The following is a 19,787-nucleotide window of genomic DNA, read 5'->3' as shown; positions in this document are numbered from 1 at the left end:
ATGGAATCGATGGGCACGTTTCAACTGATTCAATTAACAAAACATGTGAGGATAAAAGAATACTTGAACATTGTTTAAGATGTCTTCATTAATTTAACACCTTTAGGGATCCAAAATTGGTAGAAACGAGATGATGACAACATTTGATTAGCCTTTTAGTAATACAACAATAACCCCATCTCTGTCAGTAAGTTGTAGTAGTATAAGATTAGTTCACTGTCTTTTACGCGTCTTCAATCCTGCCGCATGCTGGGGATAGGAACAACTGTCCGTTCATTTAGACAATAAGCATTAAGAGCATTAAAAATGCCTCAAAATCCCAAGATTATCAAGCTTAATGGTCTCTGAAGCAAGGAAATTCTACACGAGTGTCACGCAATAGAGCAAGTTTTCCTTTTAACTTCAAGAAGAGTTTCTCTTTGTATTTCAGTAATCTAATCAGCGTTAAGGGCCTCAAGTTGCTTTCTGAGTTCTTCAAGGTCATCCGGCGGACCAACAGTCTCTGTTATAACTGGTTTTGTGTATTCATCAGCTACAGGCAGCTCATGAACAATACCTTCAGGAAGGACACCTACAAGAAAAATAAATAATACATTCAGGTTAAAGTATAAATACTAAGTATGATATTTTCAGATTATATCAACCATTAGTTCTTTCTCTTTACATTTTAAGTTGTAACCTAAAACACGATGCATCACATAAAGTATAATTGTAGGAAGAAACTGCCGCAATGAAAACTGGAATATTCCCTTCCTCTAGTCGTTTTAACATAATTCCATGAACTAGTGATCAATTCCCATTACTTGTTTAAATGACAAGTGAACTCCTAGAAGGCATTCTCTATTGTGTAAAGAATTGTTCCAAGTTTATTACTCAGTAAAAGCCAGAGCATTACACATATATGAACAGAAACACAAGAAAGAGAGAGATTGTCCTAGTATGATTTGGCAGCATTGTCGAACAAAGAATTATATGCACTTTTTGGAATGTCTATATACAATAGATAAGGACTCCAATTTCAGAAGATGATGCAGAATTTGGTGGCACACATTATTGAGTGAATTTACATCAAAAGTTTGAAGGGCAACCTTTTCAGCAAAGGTTTATTGATTGTTAAGTTTACTCTAAAGCTTCACAAGGCTCCTCTTACAGTATGTAAGTTTGTACTCATCTTTCCATGTGGCTGACATTGGACTCTAGAGTGAAAAAAAAAGATAGGCGCATTTCCAAGATAAAATAATAACCTAGACTAGAATATGCATTGTGATCTCTCAATGCATCTTACTACAAATATATATATATATATTTATATATATATATATTCTGATAAGGTAAGATTTTATTAATATGCAGTATCAAGAAAATACTGCAGAAGAGAACAACAGAGCAGTATCAATGCTTCTTACTATATTAATGCATGACACCTAAAGTTTAAGGCAGTTCGCATGCCTATCCTAATCAATAGCAGAACAAACTGTATTTTCCTTTTCCCTATAATCCTTTCAACTTTCATTCTCCTGTCTTAGCTCTTTTACCTTTGAACTCTCCAAATTTCGTGTTATTTCATTCTTTAGCTTGATGCTTTTCAGTTTCACAAAGTAAAGGTTAGTCACAACATCTTTGGCTAAAGAAACTTTTGTACTTGAGCAACATGGGCTTCATTTTTGAGTTATGAATTATGATTCATCGAAGAATTTTGAGTTAGCAGATAGCGAATGCACAAGCAAAGTGAGGCTACAAAAGCATAATATGTTTATCAGTGTGAATGAAAACCTGAATGTCTACTGACAGCACCATCCGCTTCATTGTCATCAACAACGCTGAAAGATCATAAGATAGCAACAAAAACAATTAGTTGAACAACAGTGAGATCAACAACAGTTATTAGAACCCATCACTCACATTAGACTCAACAAAGCTGTCCAAGTGCTTTTTACCAATATGAGGTATGCGAGGATGTAGTTGTCTGTAAGCTTACCTTTCTTTCTTTCTAGATTTGCATTAGTATCGAAACTTACCTTATGTTCCATTCATTATCTGCATGAACAGGGTTTTCTGGTGCTGATAATGCTTCCTTGTCCGCTTTTGCTTTAGCAGCAGCATCTCTGCTAGGTTTTGCAAGAATGTATTCCTTCTGCAGAGTAGTAAAAAACATCATAAAATGTCAAACTTCAATTGAATATCAAAGACAGATGCCTCCTCATTTGTAAGACCATGGCCACTATACCTGTCGTTCCAAACAAGCAGCATTTGAACATTGTGTATTTGGCTTCATCTCCATCGTTGGAAAATAATCTTTGAGGGCATTGTACCCCTATAACAAGCAACAAGAAAGAAAATCAAAAGATCAAAACTGTTGAGCTACACTTAATTTCTCTCTACACCTTGCCCTCCTTTTAGAGGAGGCAAGTTCACTACTTTGCAAATTTGAGAGACGGAAACTAAGAACTCGAGTATATACTGGTCTGCCATATCCTCTGACTATATGATCAGTTATTTTTTAAGAACGAATGTACAGTAAGAGGGGATGATCGAGAAAGTCCTCCTTACTTCAAAGGCTTGAAGGAACTCAAGTCTACATTTGACTAAAAAATATCCAAGAAAGATAATGTTCTCCCACATTTATCGTGGCTCCTTAAAGGGAGAGAAGGGGGAAGGGGGGAGAGAGAGATTGCAAGCTTTACCAGATATGGTGACACCTGTCCGAACTTCAACAAGTATTTCAATGTGTTTTGAACTAAAAGTCCAGCAACAACTCCCTATCAAAGACAGTTTGAATGTTAATTAACCAAATCATGTAACAAATATATAATACAACTTCAATCAAAGCAATATACAGGACTCTAGTACTGTTGCTGGAAAAGAAGTTAATATTATTCTTCAAAAGCGCCTGGGAGCATAAACATGAGAAAAGCTGCCAAATTAATAGCAAATAGGGCTATAAGGAGAAAGAGAACAATTTAAAGATGAAGAAGCAAACATCAATCACAACTTCCAGTGTTTCTTTCTTTGTCTAGTTGCCTTTCAATAAAAACAGTCTTTTCACATGGCAATCTTTTTTTTTTTTGAGAAGGTAAAGTGTCCAGTATATTCAAAAAATCATCAGCACAAACTTTGTGCTGGAAGCCAAAATAGGCAATTACAATATGGAAAAGCAAAAATATAGTCCTTGTTCTTCTTACAAGGAACTCAAAACATCTAGGATTGAATCAGGATCCTCTACATATTCTGATTTACACCAAAAACAAAAAGAAGAATACACTTCATCTTAATCTTTTGTAGAGAGTTGGTTTCACATGGCAATCTTCAGGCAGAGAATTTAGAACTTGTCATGTGTAAAACTAAATAAAGAGAGAACGGGAACAGCAAAAAAATTGGGGGAATAAGGTTTTTCATACCATTGTAGTAGGTAGAGAGGCAGCACAAACCCCTTCACGCTTTAGGGTTCGTTCATCGATTCCAGATGCTACAACCTAAAAGCACAAGTATTCCATTACAGCGATTTACTTGGTTTACTTGCAAGCAATCTTAGTTGGAGTTCATACAGAAAACTGAAATTTGGCAGAACAAAATTAGTTTTAGCTATAATTTAGCCTTTTTAAACTTTTAGTTCTCAGACTTTAGCAATCTTAGAGGACTGTTACACCAATTAGGAGTCTCACTTCAAGTAAAGATTGGTGATCCGTAATTGAAGTCATTAGGGGAAACTTCAATAACTAAACATACCAGAGGAGGCACACATGCAAAGCAAGCACTTTCACCAGGAATCAACAATTGTATGTGACCCGAGACAGCATCTTCAGATACACCTGTCACAAAGTTTCACATGAATTTCAAATTATCGAAAATGTATTTCCCTATCATTTGATAAAAAATTTGGTTTGCTTTATGAAAATAAAAAGTTTGCACATAAATTCCTTTAGTGCAATCCATGAAAGAAAACAACAACCGAGGCCATCCAGATTCTTACAAATGCAGAAATGTATGCACAATGCATTTTCATAAAAAGCTTGTAATAATATTGTAAAGTCGGAACACATATTTCGTGTGTTAATACGACTAACTATTTTTCAGCATTTAATAATATAAAGAGGTTGTAGAAATTCAAATTTTTATTTGGCTAAAAGTTCCAGTGATACATTAAGAAAAGAAACAACGAAGAAAGATCAGTCTCCTCTTCCACTAAATTAAACGAGTTAAGTTTGTGCATTACCAAAGTTCAGTTTTTCACCACTTCATTTACAATTTCTTATACAGCCAGTATTTTAACACTAGAAAATTTTCAAAATATCTCTTTCAGAAGAAGGCTATCTTATAGCTAAATAAGGGTAGTGCTTGGCCACATATAAGAGTTTCCTGACACATATGAATGAAAGAAAAAAGAAGGATATGAAATTTCAGCCACTTACCAGATTCCATCCATGTCTGATTTAATTCACTGCAGGCCTGCATTATGATGAAGTACATAGCAGGTAAGCTACCAAATAATGAACAACCTAATGCCTAATATCTAGTAAACTTGTTCTTATACAGATTAAAGGAGTTCTTGCAAAAAGAACCTATTTCAAAATACTTTCAAAAAGAGGACACTAGAGCATACAAAAGCACACACTAGACATTAATTAATTTTAGATAGCAGATATTTGCCCATACCTGATTTACTACCATTCTTGCTTCATAATTATCTACACAGCTCAAAACGAGGTCAACCCCACTGCCACTCTTAGTTGGGCGGAACGACTTATTTGTAAGACTTGACATAAATGTGTCAAAACCTTCCACTGTTGTGATATTCAATGTGTAGCTCTAAAAAAACAACCCAGTTAAATAAGAATAAGGATTCTATGGAGAATATAAAGATAAGAAGTGAAGGATGCAGGAACATATTCTTGAGTAGAACTGTAAAACTACATCAACAAATAAATGTCACAAGCAACCCACTCTACCTTAATAATTTAACAGTTCAAATAGGACAAACTTTCAAAAAACTTTTGGGATGGGCATCAACATTCAGTATGTAAAGGAGAAACAACGCCAAATCTTCAACTGGAAGGAACACAAGCCGGTAAGACTTGCACTTGACATGGCCCAGAGAGGGAAAAGAAAAGGAAGGGACCTAAAAGTACGACTTGTTAACTTCTTTCGATGCTTCAAGTTTTAGCTACAGGATGGGGTCATCTTTTAATCCATAAATAGTCTGGATCAATTATTTTCTAGCACAGTCCATCTAAGAAAAGCTTATATACATCCAGGTTCCAGGGACCAGTTCAGAAACATGAAGAAGTCAATACCACTCTCACGACCTAAGCATTGTGAAGTGATCACACTCACAACCTATTTATACACTTAGCAGACGAACATTAGGCATTATTGTCAACTGACATGAAATAGAACTGATGCTTAAACTAATAGATAAATAGGAAAAGGAATATTGAAAGGGAGTTGGAAAGAATTCTAAGCACCCTAGTTTCTTTGGATCTCACCTCAAGTGATGAAAAATTAGTTCAAAATAAAACAGAACATTTAAGAGTGATAGTTGACGTTCTACAGTAAAGTAAAATCACAAAAAGAGCAATTTTTTTCGTCCAATCATATTTTAAAGAATGCAGTGGAAAGAAGAAACAATTCCTACAAATTTATTTAATTTCTGATTATGGTGAAAAAGCACCCAATTAAATTTCTCCTTTAAGTGAGGTTGAGCAGGAAAGCCATCAGAACTTGTTCTTCAAGTACAACATCTCAGCTTGTATTTGGTTGAAGATTCTGAAGTGGTTAGGCCTTAGCAGGAATGGGCAACAATGGGAAGAGGAGCTAGAATGGCAAGGAATCAGGCAAATGGGAAGAGCTCGCAAGCAGAGGTTTATAGAATGAGTTTGGCTGGGACTGTATATCACATATGGCATGACAGGAACTACAGAATCTTCCAGAAGAAAAAGAGAATCTGTGAAGCAATAACTAAATTGATCATCCAGGAAGTTCACTTTCGAGGAAGCAAGATGCCAAGATTGTCAAAGCTACTGCAGAATTTAAATTTCTACCCCTAGATTCATAGCTTTGTATTGACTTGGTGTTCAGGTTGATAGGGAGATAGGAGGAGGAACTAGTGCGGATCTGTTACATTAGATTATAGCTGGGACTTGTGGTCAGATATGGGGATTTTTTATACTTATAAATATTTCCCTGGTAATAAAAATTTACTACAGTTACCAAAAAGAAAATTCTCCTTTACGACAAAGCCCTAACTAGCAAAGTGCAAACAATCCTACCTCAAGCACAACATCAGGATTTATCTCTGAAAGAGTTTGTACAGCAGCATCTGTCTTTGTCATACCAACCTGGAGGTGACATTAGAATTGTATGATAAAATGTCAGAGGATTGTTCTTTGTAGCTGAAATAAAAGATACAAGCTTATTAAATTAGGAAAATGTAAAAAATCTGTGGCACAACAAAACGTACTATTAACATTGAAAAGTTATAACTCATTAGCTACTAAATATGTACACAAGGAAAATGGAAATGAGAATATTTTCCAGAAACACCTGCTCTGGGCGAAAAAATAGCCTATTCATATTAGCTAACTCCACTTTGTCATAATCATACAACAAAAGACGACCTATGCCACACCTTGTCAGCATCTCAGCAGCAACACTGCCAACACCACCTATGCCCTGTCATGAAGAAATTGCAAAATCATGAGCATTTAAATATTGAAGACTAGCACATGCATTCTACACGAGTCTAAAGTAAAACATCGAAGACTAAATAATTATTCTGACAGCTTAATGGACATACTAAAGATTTTGCAGTTCCTAGGCCTTAACCAGGGTCCTAAGCTCTTTTAGATACCAACATATAGCCCGGTAAAATAAATCCCACAGATAGCTTAAGAAAGTTCAGAAGCTTAATACTCAGATTGGCGTCACAATAGCAAATCTATGACGAGATAAAAGACGACTTTTTTATAAGTAAAAAAAGACGTTATCTTAAGTATAAAGAACAAAAATCATGAACATATTATTTTACATACATCTTAGACCTTGACAGGAAACACTAAGCAAGATCAATCTCACATTCATAGCATAGTCGGAAATCATGAAACATGCAAAACAATATTGGAAAGTAAAAATGCAGTATTATAACAAAACAAACACACAATTTAACACAATGAAAGGAGATAAAGTACATACAACAATGGCAACTGAGAATTCTCGTATCCTTTCATAATTCTCCACAATACCCATCCTCTGAAGTGCCATAAGCCTGCTATATGGATTGCTGTCAACAACCTCAGCACTCATGTCCTGCCACCGTTATAATCATGTAATTATTTGACTAAAGTTCTTAGTTAATTCTGATGACAATATGGCATGAAGGACTATATACACTAACCTTGACTTTTGATGACCGGCGAGTAGGTCCTGAATTCTCAAGGGTAGCGATGTTTTCAGCATGCAAATGCATCTAGAAATAGGACCAAAGAGAGAATAGTATATATCAAAATCTCATAACTGGACATAGGGAAAAAAGTTCGATGGTTAATGACATTTAAAAGATATGGTGAATAGTTGATACTTTTTATGTACAGTAAATTTTAAAGTTTCATTGTTGGTGTAGTAAGACAAAATGGATGTGAAGACCAATATCCTGCCCACTTATATTTCTTCTTTAAATAACAATGTTCAATTTTGAGGATATCCAAAGGGAAAATATTTGCATTCACATTAAGCATATGAAGTAAACCTGGAGAACTCCTATATAACTAACATAAGACATAAACCAAAGCCACATTTTCCTTCGGAATAAGATATAGAGAAGGCTAGAACTTGAATGCATTTATAAATTTTTTTGATACAAATTGCGGTTCTGCATTCTGGAGGATGAAACTGCAATGTTTAGTGCAGGAATTTGGTGACAAATCTGAAACACAGCCAATGAGCCAAACACTACAATTGCATGTAATTCTGATAAACCGCCAATTTAATGCATCAAAAGAATAACTGAACGATTCATAGTTGACCTAGACAACTATGCAAAATCTAAACTATGAATGTTCACAGTAGATCCAGATAATTTGACCTAACATTGGTGTTTAAGCATTGACTATTGAAGAATTTGTGACGCCGTGGAACTGAGGCAATTTAGATGGTAAAAAAAATACTTAAACGCTTAATTAACTGATCATAGACGCAGATTTCATGTATAGGAGAATGTTTTTTCTCAAAAGGGAATGTACATGGATATGTGAAAGTACCTTGTCGATTAGAGCAAGATGGGAAGGATCTGAGAGCGATTTCTTAAGAGATTGGAGATCATTCAGCAATTCTTTGAGCTCCACCTCCATGATTTTCACCGATTTGACGAGTCCCGATTGCGGGTTTTTGCTTTATTTGCTGTTTTTGTAAGCGAATCTGTGAATATTATTGTAATCTTTGATCAAATTCAGCGGTAACTGCTAAACCTGCTTGCTGCCCCGGACGACAACAGCTACTATCTGTCCTCACGGTTTTAGATGTGACGTCATAAATCCCAATTCGATCGTATCGAATTTCCTATCTTTCTTCAGAAAGGAAATCAAAGCTTTTCTGTTTTATTTATTTCCTCTCTAACATTTTTAAAAAAAAATTACACATTCCTCCATTTATGTTTTGACTTAGAGCTCCTTTAGCCATAAAAAAAACTCTCTTTTTTCGATTTTTTTTTTCATTTTTTTCGAAATTAATGTTTGCCATGAAATTTTCGATTTTCACTTGAAGGTGAATTATGAAATTTTTTGAAAATTTGAAAAACTCCAAAAAGCTATTTTTCAAAATTTCACTTCACATTACTCACAAAAATTCAAAAATAGCCCAAAAATATATTCATGTCCAAACACAACTCTAATTTTCAAATACCATTTTCACTTGATTCTTTTTTTTACTTTTTTTCCAAAATCGTACGAGTTTTATGTCCAAACACCCACTTAGTTACACATACTTTAACTTTAGTTTCAAATTCACACAAAACTCGACTTATATTAAATCTAGATGTGGAGCATTGGAGTAATGATAAAGTTGTATTCGTAAACGGGGAAAGTTTGATGCACCAGGATACCCTTTATTGTAAATTCAAAATTCTTATGTGTTAATTTAATTCAATTTTTCTTTTATTTTGTGTAATAATATTACTTTATTTTACAGCTAATTGGTTATCTAGATTAAGATTAATTAAATGGATATACACATACATGAGACTGAAAATCACGTGGAATGATAACTGATGAGATGTTAAAAAATAATAAGGAAAGAAAATATAGAACGACGATTATTGGAAGTCTTTTTCTCAATGATGTAATACAATCGGATAAGAAAACCTCCTACATAGGAGAACAAAAACTTTGTTGAATATGATCAGGAATGGCCATTAACATACATGTAAATTTCTATTTTTTAAATTTTCATATAAATTCTTCGGTTTACCGTGTTTCACGTGCAATTTTTACCGTGTTTCACGTGCAATATACATGGAGTTTGGGACCACTGTCAGTGCAGTGCTAGAAGTAGTACCATCTTATCGCTTATTAGCTAAGAAGCATGGGTCACTCGTACTATGTATTTTTACCCAAAAAAATCACTAGATATGTAAGCAAATCTAAACCCATAAAGTTTAAATCCTGAATCCGTATAAAGTTTAAATCCTGAATCCGTCTCCGCTTATTAATCTCATACAAATGAAAGGACGAATATTAACATGCATGAGGCAAGAAAAACTTATGTCACCTTTGCCTTCCGGAAGCATGTTGCTGTGTCAGTTACAACAAATTTGCCCCCAAGGCTGCTGAAGGGGTTGTATTTTGAAGTTATGGGATACAGGAATTGAGTGCTATAATCAGTTCTAACAGTATCAATGTTATTTAATGATCTTTCCAACGCACTGAGCTCTCGCTATGGGCGGGGTCTAAGGACGGGCCAGACCATAAAGGTCTATTGTACGCAGTTTTACCCTGCATTTCTACAAGATGCTATTTCCACAGCTCGAACCCGTGACCTCTTGGTCACATGACAACTTTACCAGTAACGCCAAGGCTCCCCTTCATCTTTCTAATTTTGTACAGTTCAAAGAAAGATTTCAATAAAGGATTTGAGTTCTATAATATGATTGCCAAAATTAGTGAGGAAAGAAAGACCCCTTGCAGGCATATGGCTGGAGTAACCCGTCAGTGTATCATTAATAATGCTGAGCAGGTAACGACAACTCCCAATAGGATCAGAACCAGAGATGCAAAGACAACTGAATTCAATTTTGTGAAACTGAAAATCCAATGTTACAAACATGGGGAAAAAATGACAAAGAAGAAAAGGATGAGGGAGCCATCTCAAGGTTGGGCAGCTTCCAGGAGTTTCTCATATACTTGTCTAGCTGTCAAATCTTCCACCTGATGCAGTAAAAAAAGAATTAACAAGAAGTTAACTGAGAAATAACAATTAGTAATATGCAGTCTTTAACAGGGATACTTCTCTAAAGCTAAAAGTATCTTGTGTCATAATGAGAGCATTTAATCAACTTTAAGCGTTTTCAAAGTGCAAAAATTGTGATTGAAAAACTTCACTGATGTAATCAGTGGAAGTCCTTGGCAGGTTCCGTGGAAATCTTAGGCAGGAGAGAGTACACCACCATGCAACTTCCTTAAATTTTCCTGTCTATGGGCTTCAATTTGACACAATTTTTCTAATCGAGTAAATAGTATAAGTGCGCGTATGGGGCAACCACACTGCTAAAATTAGAAGTGTTAATTTAAACTTACTACGAGAAGCTTTGATTTGCTATTCCACCCTCTTTGGAGAGTCATCTGAGATAGTTTCAGACCCAGTACCTGTGTCAACAGAAATCCTAGTGGTTCAGCGAATCAACCAACAAAGTATCTAAAATATGTGCTCAAATTTGATAGTATTTCCAAGAGGCAAAAAAAGTGTTCAGCATACTCGGCCCATGAATTCCATAAGTTCATTGTTAGCTTCTCCACGAGCTGCAGGTGCGGATACAGTAACCCGAACATCATCTGCATTTACTCCTACAACAACAATATAAATGTAAAATGAGATTCTCCCAAAGATATAAGAAGGGTCACTTTTGCTGAGTAAGTTGATTAACTTAGTGCATTCTTAAGACAAAAAGAGCAAATCTCCGAGTCACATCAAAAAGAGAGTCTTTCCTCAAAGAACGTATCATTGTCCAGTACTCGTCTGACATAACAGGCAGCTAAGATATGCTATTATTATTAAACTGTTCTCTTTTTCATAAAATAACCATTCTTACAATATTGAGTTAAACCCAGACAAAAAGTTCTAGCCTGCCAGCACAGAGGGGGCAGGTCCATATGAAAGTTCAGAGTTTGGATAGTTGAGACATCAACATCCAGGCCAAACAGCTGATTTAATACTACAAGCACTAAATTCAACTTTTACAATTAACAGAAGAGTAAGAAATCGTTATTAAAGGTACTTGATGAAAAGACTTAGTGGAGTAATTGTAAGACTTTTTGCTGTAATTTTTCAGTACCTCCTTCATACTTGGTTGAATAATATTACCTTACTTTATCTTAAAAAATTAAAGGTACTAATTATATATGAAGCATTGTTCAGTTGACAAATTATTTCGGAACTATAAAGGAATTGAAGCTAATGAGAGTGTCCAAGTCTAACTTCTAAAAACGATTGAAAGAATGTTTACTTGTAATTGCTGACCGTTGGGCACGGTCCTCGACTTCTATTGCCACTTGCACAAGGCCACCTTCTAACTGAGAAATGCAGGGCGGTACAGGAGCATCCTAAAATCAACAAGAAAATTTAATCCCTAAAGGTATATCCATATACCTGTATCTGGAAGATAGAATAAAGCATAAGATTTTACATGATCTTACAACACAAGCAAGTGACATATAATACAGGAAGATTACACAGCTAATGCAGAAAATATATTTCAGCAAGCAGAGAACAATCAATTTAAAGGCTTAATGCAATACAGAGAATATGTAGGCAAAACTATGTATACTGCAGCCAGGAAGTGAATAATGGTAAAATCCACAAAGAATTATTACCTGTGGATTTGTCTCAGCCGCAATAGTACTAAGTGCACCATCAACTACATATATGAAGGAGGCAGTCTCCAGATCTTCTTCTGACCGGTAGCAGACAAACAGGCCACAACCCTTACAGGACATCCGAAACTGCTTCTCCAGTTTCCCTTCACCACTTTTAATCAAAAGCGGAGAGTTTCAAAGCGTTGTTATGTGTAAAAACTGTTACCCTTATCAGTCATAAATAACAAAGTTCTTTTCCAGTGAAGAAAGAGACATAAGCTAAACATTTCTAAGTTAATAATGGATGGACATCGCATAAAGGAGCCGCCATAAAGGGCCAATCCACAATGTACATCGGAGAGACAGAAAGTAATTTAATCCTGGTTATGTTGAGCTTATCTTACTGACATTTGACTGTGTCTTGTTCACCATTTTCTCGAATCCCCAATGGTAATAATGTGTTGGTCTACACATTCTCCATGTACATTCTGTATAGCTACTCCAATAACTCAGATAGACATACTTTCAACACTTTCAATGATGTTATTCCACTATAGCTCAAGTTCATTACTGCTGGATTATATCAGCTTCTCTTTAACTCTTAGCATCTAGCAGCACTTTCCCTTTAAAATGTATTCTATTTCAAATAGAAATATCTTGTTATCTTGACACAGCAGCTAATTGTATGTACTCATAAGGGAAGTAAATCAATAGACTAAAGATTACAAGAGCAGAAGAATTACCGCTTTAGAAGAACTTTCCCCGCATCATCTACACTCAGTCTTGCAAGATACTTTTCTTTATCCAATACATATGCTTTGTCAGTTTTCCTTTTTGGCATTTTCTGCAATTGATTATCTACAAGCATACTTTAGCAAGGAGAATGCCCTGTAATTGGCAGTAACGCCATAATAAAATAACAATAATTCCTCTCTTATTCTTTGGAGAATCATACGGAAATTTTTCTCCAATTTGCCAAGAACAAGAAAGATTATGCAGCACCTAATCACATCTAATCCGTGCACAATCAGCCGAAGACTATAGTTCATTGGAAAATAATAGAAATTTTCAAGTTCGATGTAGCAAGTATCATATTCATCATAGAACAGAAGAGGCAACCAAATATTTACTACTATAACACAATGACTCAATGGTTCAAACCCTGCGGCAGACAAAAGCCTGGTATTTCGGTGGAAAACAGTAGAGGGACCAGCCATTATCCATCGATTTGGTTGGCCAGGGCATAACTGACTCAGCAAAACTTTTCAGCTTAAGCTTAATTCAACTGGTCCTTCATTGCCATTTCCATAAACACAAAACATCCTACCTGGACCATACAATCTAGAAAGAAGCTCAAAAAAAAGTTGAAGGGGATATTTAGGGAGTCGAGTAAATTTGTTTACTATAAGATTTTTCAGTAACTTCTTTTAAATACTTGCAACAACAAAAAATTGTGATCTATAGTACTCTAAATTGAAAATTCAAAAACTATAAGAAAACAATATCCTAATTCACGCTCATTCTTTTTTTAACAGTGACGAGTAAATTCCGTTTATAGAAGAGAGGAAGAGGGAGGAGTGCGAACCGGAGATGAGGACGTGAGAACTGCAGTGTTTGCAGTAATAGACAAAGAGATCGGAGTTTGGACCGTCGGTAACTGCGTCCTCGCTCGAGTATGTGTGCGTTGTCCTCTTCGGCATCTTTCCCCCAAAGCCTCGCAAGTACCCACACTGACGAAGAAGATGAAGTAGTTTCTTTTGCTCTCTTTCGTTTTTCTTTCAGCTCCTTGTATTCCAAGTGAATTCTACTTTTGCCTTCGTCCTTTTCCTATTTGGACAGTTCGCCTCCAAGTTCACGGTAAAAACTCGAGGAAAAGGGAAACAATGCTCTCGGCGATAAATATCAAAAGGAATCTTTACAAACATAGCCAGCTAAATTCACTATTTACTATTTTTAGCTGGTATATATAAATTAGGCATTGATTTTATATATATATATATATATATATATATATATATATATATATATGCGGCGACTATTTTTAGTTTAATCGATTGGATGGACGTGATCTCGTCCAAGTCACACCTCTATTCGAGGTTATGAAACGGTCGATTGCAATAATAATATCCAACAAGGAGTCGGAATCGAATCCATAGGGAGCTGATGAGAATTAGTAGTATATATTTGGATTGAGCACGTAAAGTATCTAGATTGCACTTCCACAAATATGGTTTTGTTCTTACTTCTAAAGTTACGCTAAGAATTACAATTCTAAAGATATAAAACTAGAGAATATTATTTTTGGATGTTTTTCAAATATATAAAAAGGCCTAGGGCTATGACCTTCACCTAGGTGTTTGCCTAACGGGTTATAAACTTTAAAGCTTGTTTTGTTGGTCGGGGTGTATTATAGCTATCAACACTCAAGTACCCACTCAATACCTCTCGGTAAGAGAGTTGTCACGACCCAAAATCCACTAAAAGTCGTGATGGCGCCGGACACCACTGTCAGGCAAGCCAACACCAAATAACTAGAAATTTCTCGTTTTAATATTTTTGAAATTATTTTTTTTATACATTAAACAATAAATAATGAATTTCTTTAACAGTTTTTAAATACTGAATAATCCCTTAGGCATCCAGAATCCGGTGTCACAAGTGCATGAGCAATTTCTAGGAAATAAAGTACAATACAATAACTGTCCGGAATACAATAGGACAGAAAAGAACTACTATACTCTGAAAGAGACTCTGCTGGCTACGGGTCGTCTCGACAGATGCATCTCACCTAAGTCTCCGTGTCAACCACGCCGTTGCGCCCAACGGGGCCACTCGGCGTACATGTGCCTGTGCAACAAAAATGCACAACAAGTGTAGCATGAGTACGAAAACAACGCGTATCCAATAAGTATCTCGTCTAATCTCGAAGAAATAGAGACGAGAGGTCGACTTCGACACTTACTAGTGGTCCAATAACAATATACCAATAATATAGTAAATCGAGGATTTTTATATAAACGGTTGTGACTCAATATGTGCTATTCATCAGGTGCAATCAGCAATGCCCCTACTCTGTACCCATTTTGATTAGTCGTGCCATCAAAGTCAAATTTCCATGCCCTCCTCTTCTGTGACAGCTATTTTCTCGCCTGGGAAGCAATCCTTAAACTATGGTTGCTAGCGGAGGTAGCGCGACAAAGAGCAAAGCATGAAACAAGCAAACAATTCTTTTATTAATAGGGAATTTCCAAATTTACTTTCATTAATTATACATTTTTCTCAGGCCAGGGAGGCAATATCTTCATTCACAAATTTGCAAGTCAACCAATACAAGCATGCGCAAACCATGCCGAGTTCGTACCGTCCGATCCAACAAATATTTAAGTTGTGCACTGCTATAGGGTCGAATGACGCGAACCATAGATGCATCTATTTAATCTACCGAGGCGTTCGGCCCGTTCCACAATAGATAAACACATTCAGACAGTCAATCAAGAATTCATCAAGGAGCAATTATCCAAGAAAAGACAATTTCTCTTTTAAAAAGTCAAGAAAAATGATGTTTATTTTCTTTAGAAATTCATTTACCAATTCGATATGATTAAGCAATTAAATTGTCAATAAGGTTACAAATATGTCAAGTATAGCATGCTTTCGGGTCCTAGGCTACCCGGACTTAAGCATAATAGTAGCTACGCACGGATTCTCGTCACCTCGTGCGTACGTAGCCCCCACAAATAGAAGAACATAACCAATTAATTCACCTATGGGGACAATTCCCTCTTACAAGGTTAGAATTGAGACTCATCTTGCTCCGGAGTTCCATAACCGGCATTCCACGCCCTTTCGAAGACTCAAATTGATGCACCACACTCCAAAACTAGCCAATAATTATGCAAATCCATTAATATATGCTCAATTACTCATTATAATCCAATTTATAACATTTTCTAACCCCGATCAAAAAGTTGACAAAATCGCCCTCGAGCTCACATGCCCGGATTCTGAAATTTCTCGAAGATAAACTTTACCCATAACCCCACGAACTTAAATATATAATTTACTCTCAATTTCATGTCCAATTTCGTGGTCAAAATCCAAAAAATACTAATTTTCTAGGTTTTCTCTCAAACCCCCAAATTCCCACTAATTTCCATGTTAAAAATATACATAATCGATGTATTTAACTCAAACTAGTGCGAACCACTTACCTCATGCTTGGTGGTGCAAATGGCACTCTCAAGTTGCTCCAAACCCGGCTCCCATGGAGGAAATGGGGTTGAAATGAGCCAAACCCCCATTTTAAAGAAACCTCACTGCCTGCAGCCCTTTCGCACCTGCGGTCACTTAACCGCTTCTGCGGTTCCGCAGGTGCGGCCCACTACCGCTTCTGCGGTCTTTCACCAGGCCCCCCACTTTGTTTCTGCGCTTCTCCTTCCGCAGGTGCGGTCCCGCTTTGGCGGCTAGATGACCGCATCTGCGGTCCCAGCATAGCCCAGTCCATTTCCGCTTCTGCGGCTCCGCACTTGCGGCCCAAGCCTCGCAAGTGCGGTTACACCAGAAGGCAGCTGCTTCATTCCTTCTTCAAATTCCAACTTTGATCCGTTAACCATCCGGAATCCACCCGAGGCTCCCGAGACCCCGACCAATCATACCAACCAGTCCCAAACCATAATGCGGACCTGCTCGAAGCCTCAATTCACATAAAAAAAAATGCTAAAATCACGAATTACACTCCATTTCAAACTTGATGAACTTTAGAACTTCGAACTTCTTCATTCGATGCCGAAACCTATCAAATCATATCCGATTGACCTCAAATTTTGTACACAAGTCATATTAGACATTACAGACCTACTCCAACTTCCGGAATCGGAATCCGACCCCGATATCAAAAAGTCCACTTCCGGTCAAACTTCTCAAAAACCTTCAAATCTCTAACTTTCGCCAAATGACTCCAAAATGACCTACGGACCTCCAAATCCACTTCCAATCACGCTCCCAATACCAGAATAACCATACAAAGCTATTACCAGACTCGAAATCCCAAACGGACATCGATAACACTGAAATGCACTTCAACCCAAACTTATGAAATTCTTCCAAAATGCTAACTTCCACAATAGGCGCTAAAACGCTCCCGGGTCATCCAAAACCCGATCCGGACATATGTCCAAGTACGAAATCATCATACGAACCTGTTGGAATCCTCAAATCCCGATTCCGAGGTCGTTTACTCAAAAATCAAACCTTAATAAATTCTTTCAACTTAAAGCTTCCGAAATGAGAAGTTTTCTTTCCAAATCGACTCCGAACTTCCCGAAATTCAATTCCGACCACGCATGCAAGTCATAATGCCTGAAGTGAAGCTACTCATGGCCTCAAACTGCCGAACAACGTGCTAGAGCTCAAAACGACCGATCGGGTCGTTACATTCTCTCCCACTTAAACATACGTTCATCCTCGAACGTGCTGAGAAATGCACTGAAGTTGTCCGAAATCACTGTTTAACACCCCGTGCACCTACCCGTGCTACCACAACTCAGTTGAGCACATTAGCTCGATCAAATATGAAGATATTCTCCTTGTTTAGGCAAATGAGCCTTAGAGACCAGTTCCAACATCCGAAATTCTCTGCCAGGCCTGCTTCCAACATATAAACACCGTATCAATCACCACACATTGCACCGATACAAGATTGCATACCTTTGCTGAATTCACACTATGCACTGCATAACTCACATAACCATAATAACGTCCTCTGATAATAATAGCCGAAATTCCACGAATCTGATGCTCCGAACGCACCCCATAACATATATAAATCCTGTCCTAACCCTTTGCAAGAGATGTGTAGAAATTCATAACCAACTGCCGAGCAAACAAATCATTGAGTTTATACTCCTGACATAAACCATTACCTCATTCTGAACCAATTAGTGGTATTTGCTCTGCATACACTTCATATAATTCGATTGCACTGATCCTAGATACGATAATCTTGTCTCACCTAGTACGAACTGCTCAGGCAATAAGCCACCCCAGACATGACCAAATGTCTCATATGATGCCACAATGTGCAAATGGGCTACAAACTCGAGCGTGATACATAAGGGAACGAACTTTGGAAGGGACTACTCAACTCACGCAACTAATATGAACTTCCCTCAGAAAATCGGAAATAAAACACATAAAAATTAGAATATACAAAACTATACTCAACATCATACTGTTGCGGCGTGCAACCCGATCCAAACAACATACCCGTGGCGGCGTACCACCCGATCCACACATAAAACTCACATAAGGAGATACACACCGAGCTAAATTGCTCATTACTACTAAATATCGAATATCGGCCACAAGCACGCTAAGTGCATAATACCATCCCTGGGGAGACATATAGCGCCATAAGCTACAAAACTCAAGTACAACTGAGGTGCGATATATGATCTGAATCTCAAGAGCCATCCGGCTCGCATAACACCATCGCTACACAGAACCTCAACACGTAAGAAAATTATCAAGCCGTTTCACAACTCACAAGGCACAATATAGTTTTACCTAAAATAGCTGATGCCGAAATAACATCCAACGTTAGAATACTCCTTCATAAGGAGTGCTATGCTGAAACGAATGCATCCGGCCTGAATAGATCCCATATTCATATTTAAGTCCATCCACAGACCTCAAGCCGATTCTGATCGCGCCGAACTAGGCTAATAACCTTCATGGGTCCATAATAACCTCCTTTTTCTCATAGTACACAAGATCAAACATCATAATCGGAGCAAACGTCCACCATCCACAGCCCAATAAACCGAGTGCCCTGCAGGCATAAATTCTCAAATTAGTGATATTATCACAATCTTCATACTTGGTTTAAATCTTCAATCAATCAAGTGACTACATGTCACACTTATACAACCTTCCTGCATGACACGCTCCCACGACCTTCCGCACCAGATAACAAGTCTGCACATCTATACCACCGGTCGCACTAACGCTGTAAAGAAATCAAGAATCCATAACCATGTTTCATAGCCTCTTTCACAAAACACCGATCTCAGGTGACGCTGAAGACAATACCAACTTACTCTATACATTCACATCTTATTCCTGCTCATCCAAGCTCGTGACCTCCTTGCCAACACTAAACCGCAACCTCGGTTCCTTACTTTCAATTTTCATACCGCTCACTGCTCCTAACATGCCAATTTGCGATAGTATAAGAATTTCATCCTAACACCTGAACCACTAATAGGGTGAACACTCATCACATAGAAACTTTTTACTTAACTCATTTCACGAGAACCATAGCAACACGCGAGTGAATTCTCATAACCGTAGAATATGCAAATCCTCAAGTAGTGGGCTAAGCCACCATAACCCTTCCGAGATCCGCCCACACATAACAAGTCATGATACTTGAATACTTCCAAGTAAAATCAATTACGACAGCCGTCAAACCTCGCACGTACCGTCACAAATCACATGCATAACTTATTCACGCTGAAGAAACAGATCACCGCCACCATTGTGCCAATTCAACCATGGCTAACCAATCTAACTTCTTCTAATCCATCCTTATCTTGCCTTAGAGAAATAGTGACTCCATTCAACCCATAACGAACTCAAATCACACTCATACCGAGTGGCCTTGTATCACGGGACCATGCTGTCTCAAATCCCACAAACCATCTCATACCTTCCTTGTGCGCACATTCGCAT

General features: G+C 37.2%; 2 protein-coding genes across 3 annotated transcripts; both read right to left on the bottom strand.

The window, feature by feature from the left end:
• LOC109223631 (ubiquitin-like modifier-activating enzyme 5) lies at positions 47-8,607 on the bottom strand. Its single transcript, XM_019388014.1, has 14 exons — positions 8,253-8,607; positions 7,391-7,462; positions 7,189-7,302; positions 6,541-6,669; positions 6,267-6,335; positions 4,654-4,806; positions 4,410-4,446; positions 3,727-3,809; positions 3,399-3,473; positions 2,685-2,759; positions 2,228-2,314; positions 2,019-2,134; positions 1,774-1,820; positions 47-571 (listed from the first exon to the last, which is right to left on the bottom strand). The coding sequence occupies exons 1-14, from the start codon at positions 8,340-8,342 to the stop codon at positions 435-437; spliced, it is 1,284 nt and encodes a 427-aa protein (XP_019243559.1). The 5' UTR covers positions 8,343-8,607; the 3' UTR covers positions 47-434.
• Positions 10,212-13,866, bottom strand: LOC109223630 (UPF0235 protein At5g63440). 2 transcript variants are annotated; one of them, XM_019388012.1, is made up of 7 exons: positions 13,642-13,866; positions 12,800-12,914; positions 12,075-12,228; positions 11,708-11,804; positions 10,960-11,048; positions 10,782-10,850; positions 10,212-10,412 (listed from the first exon to the last, which is right to left on the bottom strand). In XM_019388012.1, exons 1-7 carry the CDS (start codon positions 13,754-13,756, stop codon positions 10,353-10,355), a joined length of 699 nt encoding a protein of 232 aa, XP_019243557.1. In that variant the 5' UTR covers positions 13,757-13,866; the 3' UTR covers positions 10,212-10,352. The 2 variants fall into 2 exon arrangements, with proteins under 2 accessions (XP_019243557.1, XP_019243558.1); XM_019388013.1 differs by having other exon boundaries at positions 12,800-12,944; positions 13,642-13,726.

Source organism: Nicotiana attenuata, chromosome 3 (genome assembly GCF_001879085.1).
Source record: "Nicotiana attenuata strain UT chromosome 3, NIATTr2, whole genome shotgun sequence".
NCBI lineage: Eukaryota > Viridiplantae > Streptophyta > Magnoliopsida > Solanales > Solanaceae > Nicotiana > Nicotiana attenuata.
Note: the sequence above shows the minus strand (reverse complement) of the source record. Positions and strands in the feature narration are given on the sequence as shown.

Excerpts from the sequence above, each read along its gene's own strand:
- LOC109223631 (XM_019388014.1), bottom strand. The coding sequence starts at position 8,342 with ATGGAGGTGGAGCTCAAAGAATTGCTGAATGATCTCCAATCTCTTAAG. Across the intron at positions 7,463-8,252 it reads ATCTTGCTCTAATCGACAAG|ATGCATTTGCATGCTGAAAA; the intron begins GTACTTTCACAT and ends TCCTATTTCTAG. Across the intron at positions 2,135-2,227 it reads CTGCTTGTTTGGAACGACAG|AAGGAATACATTCTTGCAAA; the intron begins GTATAGTGGCCA and ends ACTACTCTGCAG.
- LOC109223630 (XM_019388012.1), bottom strand. The coding sequence starts at position 13,756 with ATGCCGAAGAGGACAACGCACACATACTCGAGCGAGGACGCAGTTACC. Across the intron at positions 12,915-13,641 it reads TTCTCACGTCCTCATCTCCG|ATAATCAATTGCAGAAAATG; the intron begins GTTCGCACTCCT and ends GTATGCTTGTAG. Across the intron at positions 11,049-11,707 it reads CCAACGGTCAGCAATTACAA|GAGTAAATGCAGATGATGTT; the intron begins GTAAACATTCTT and ends TTGTTGTTGTAG.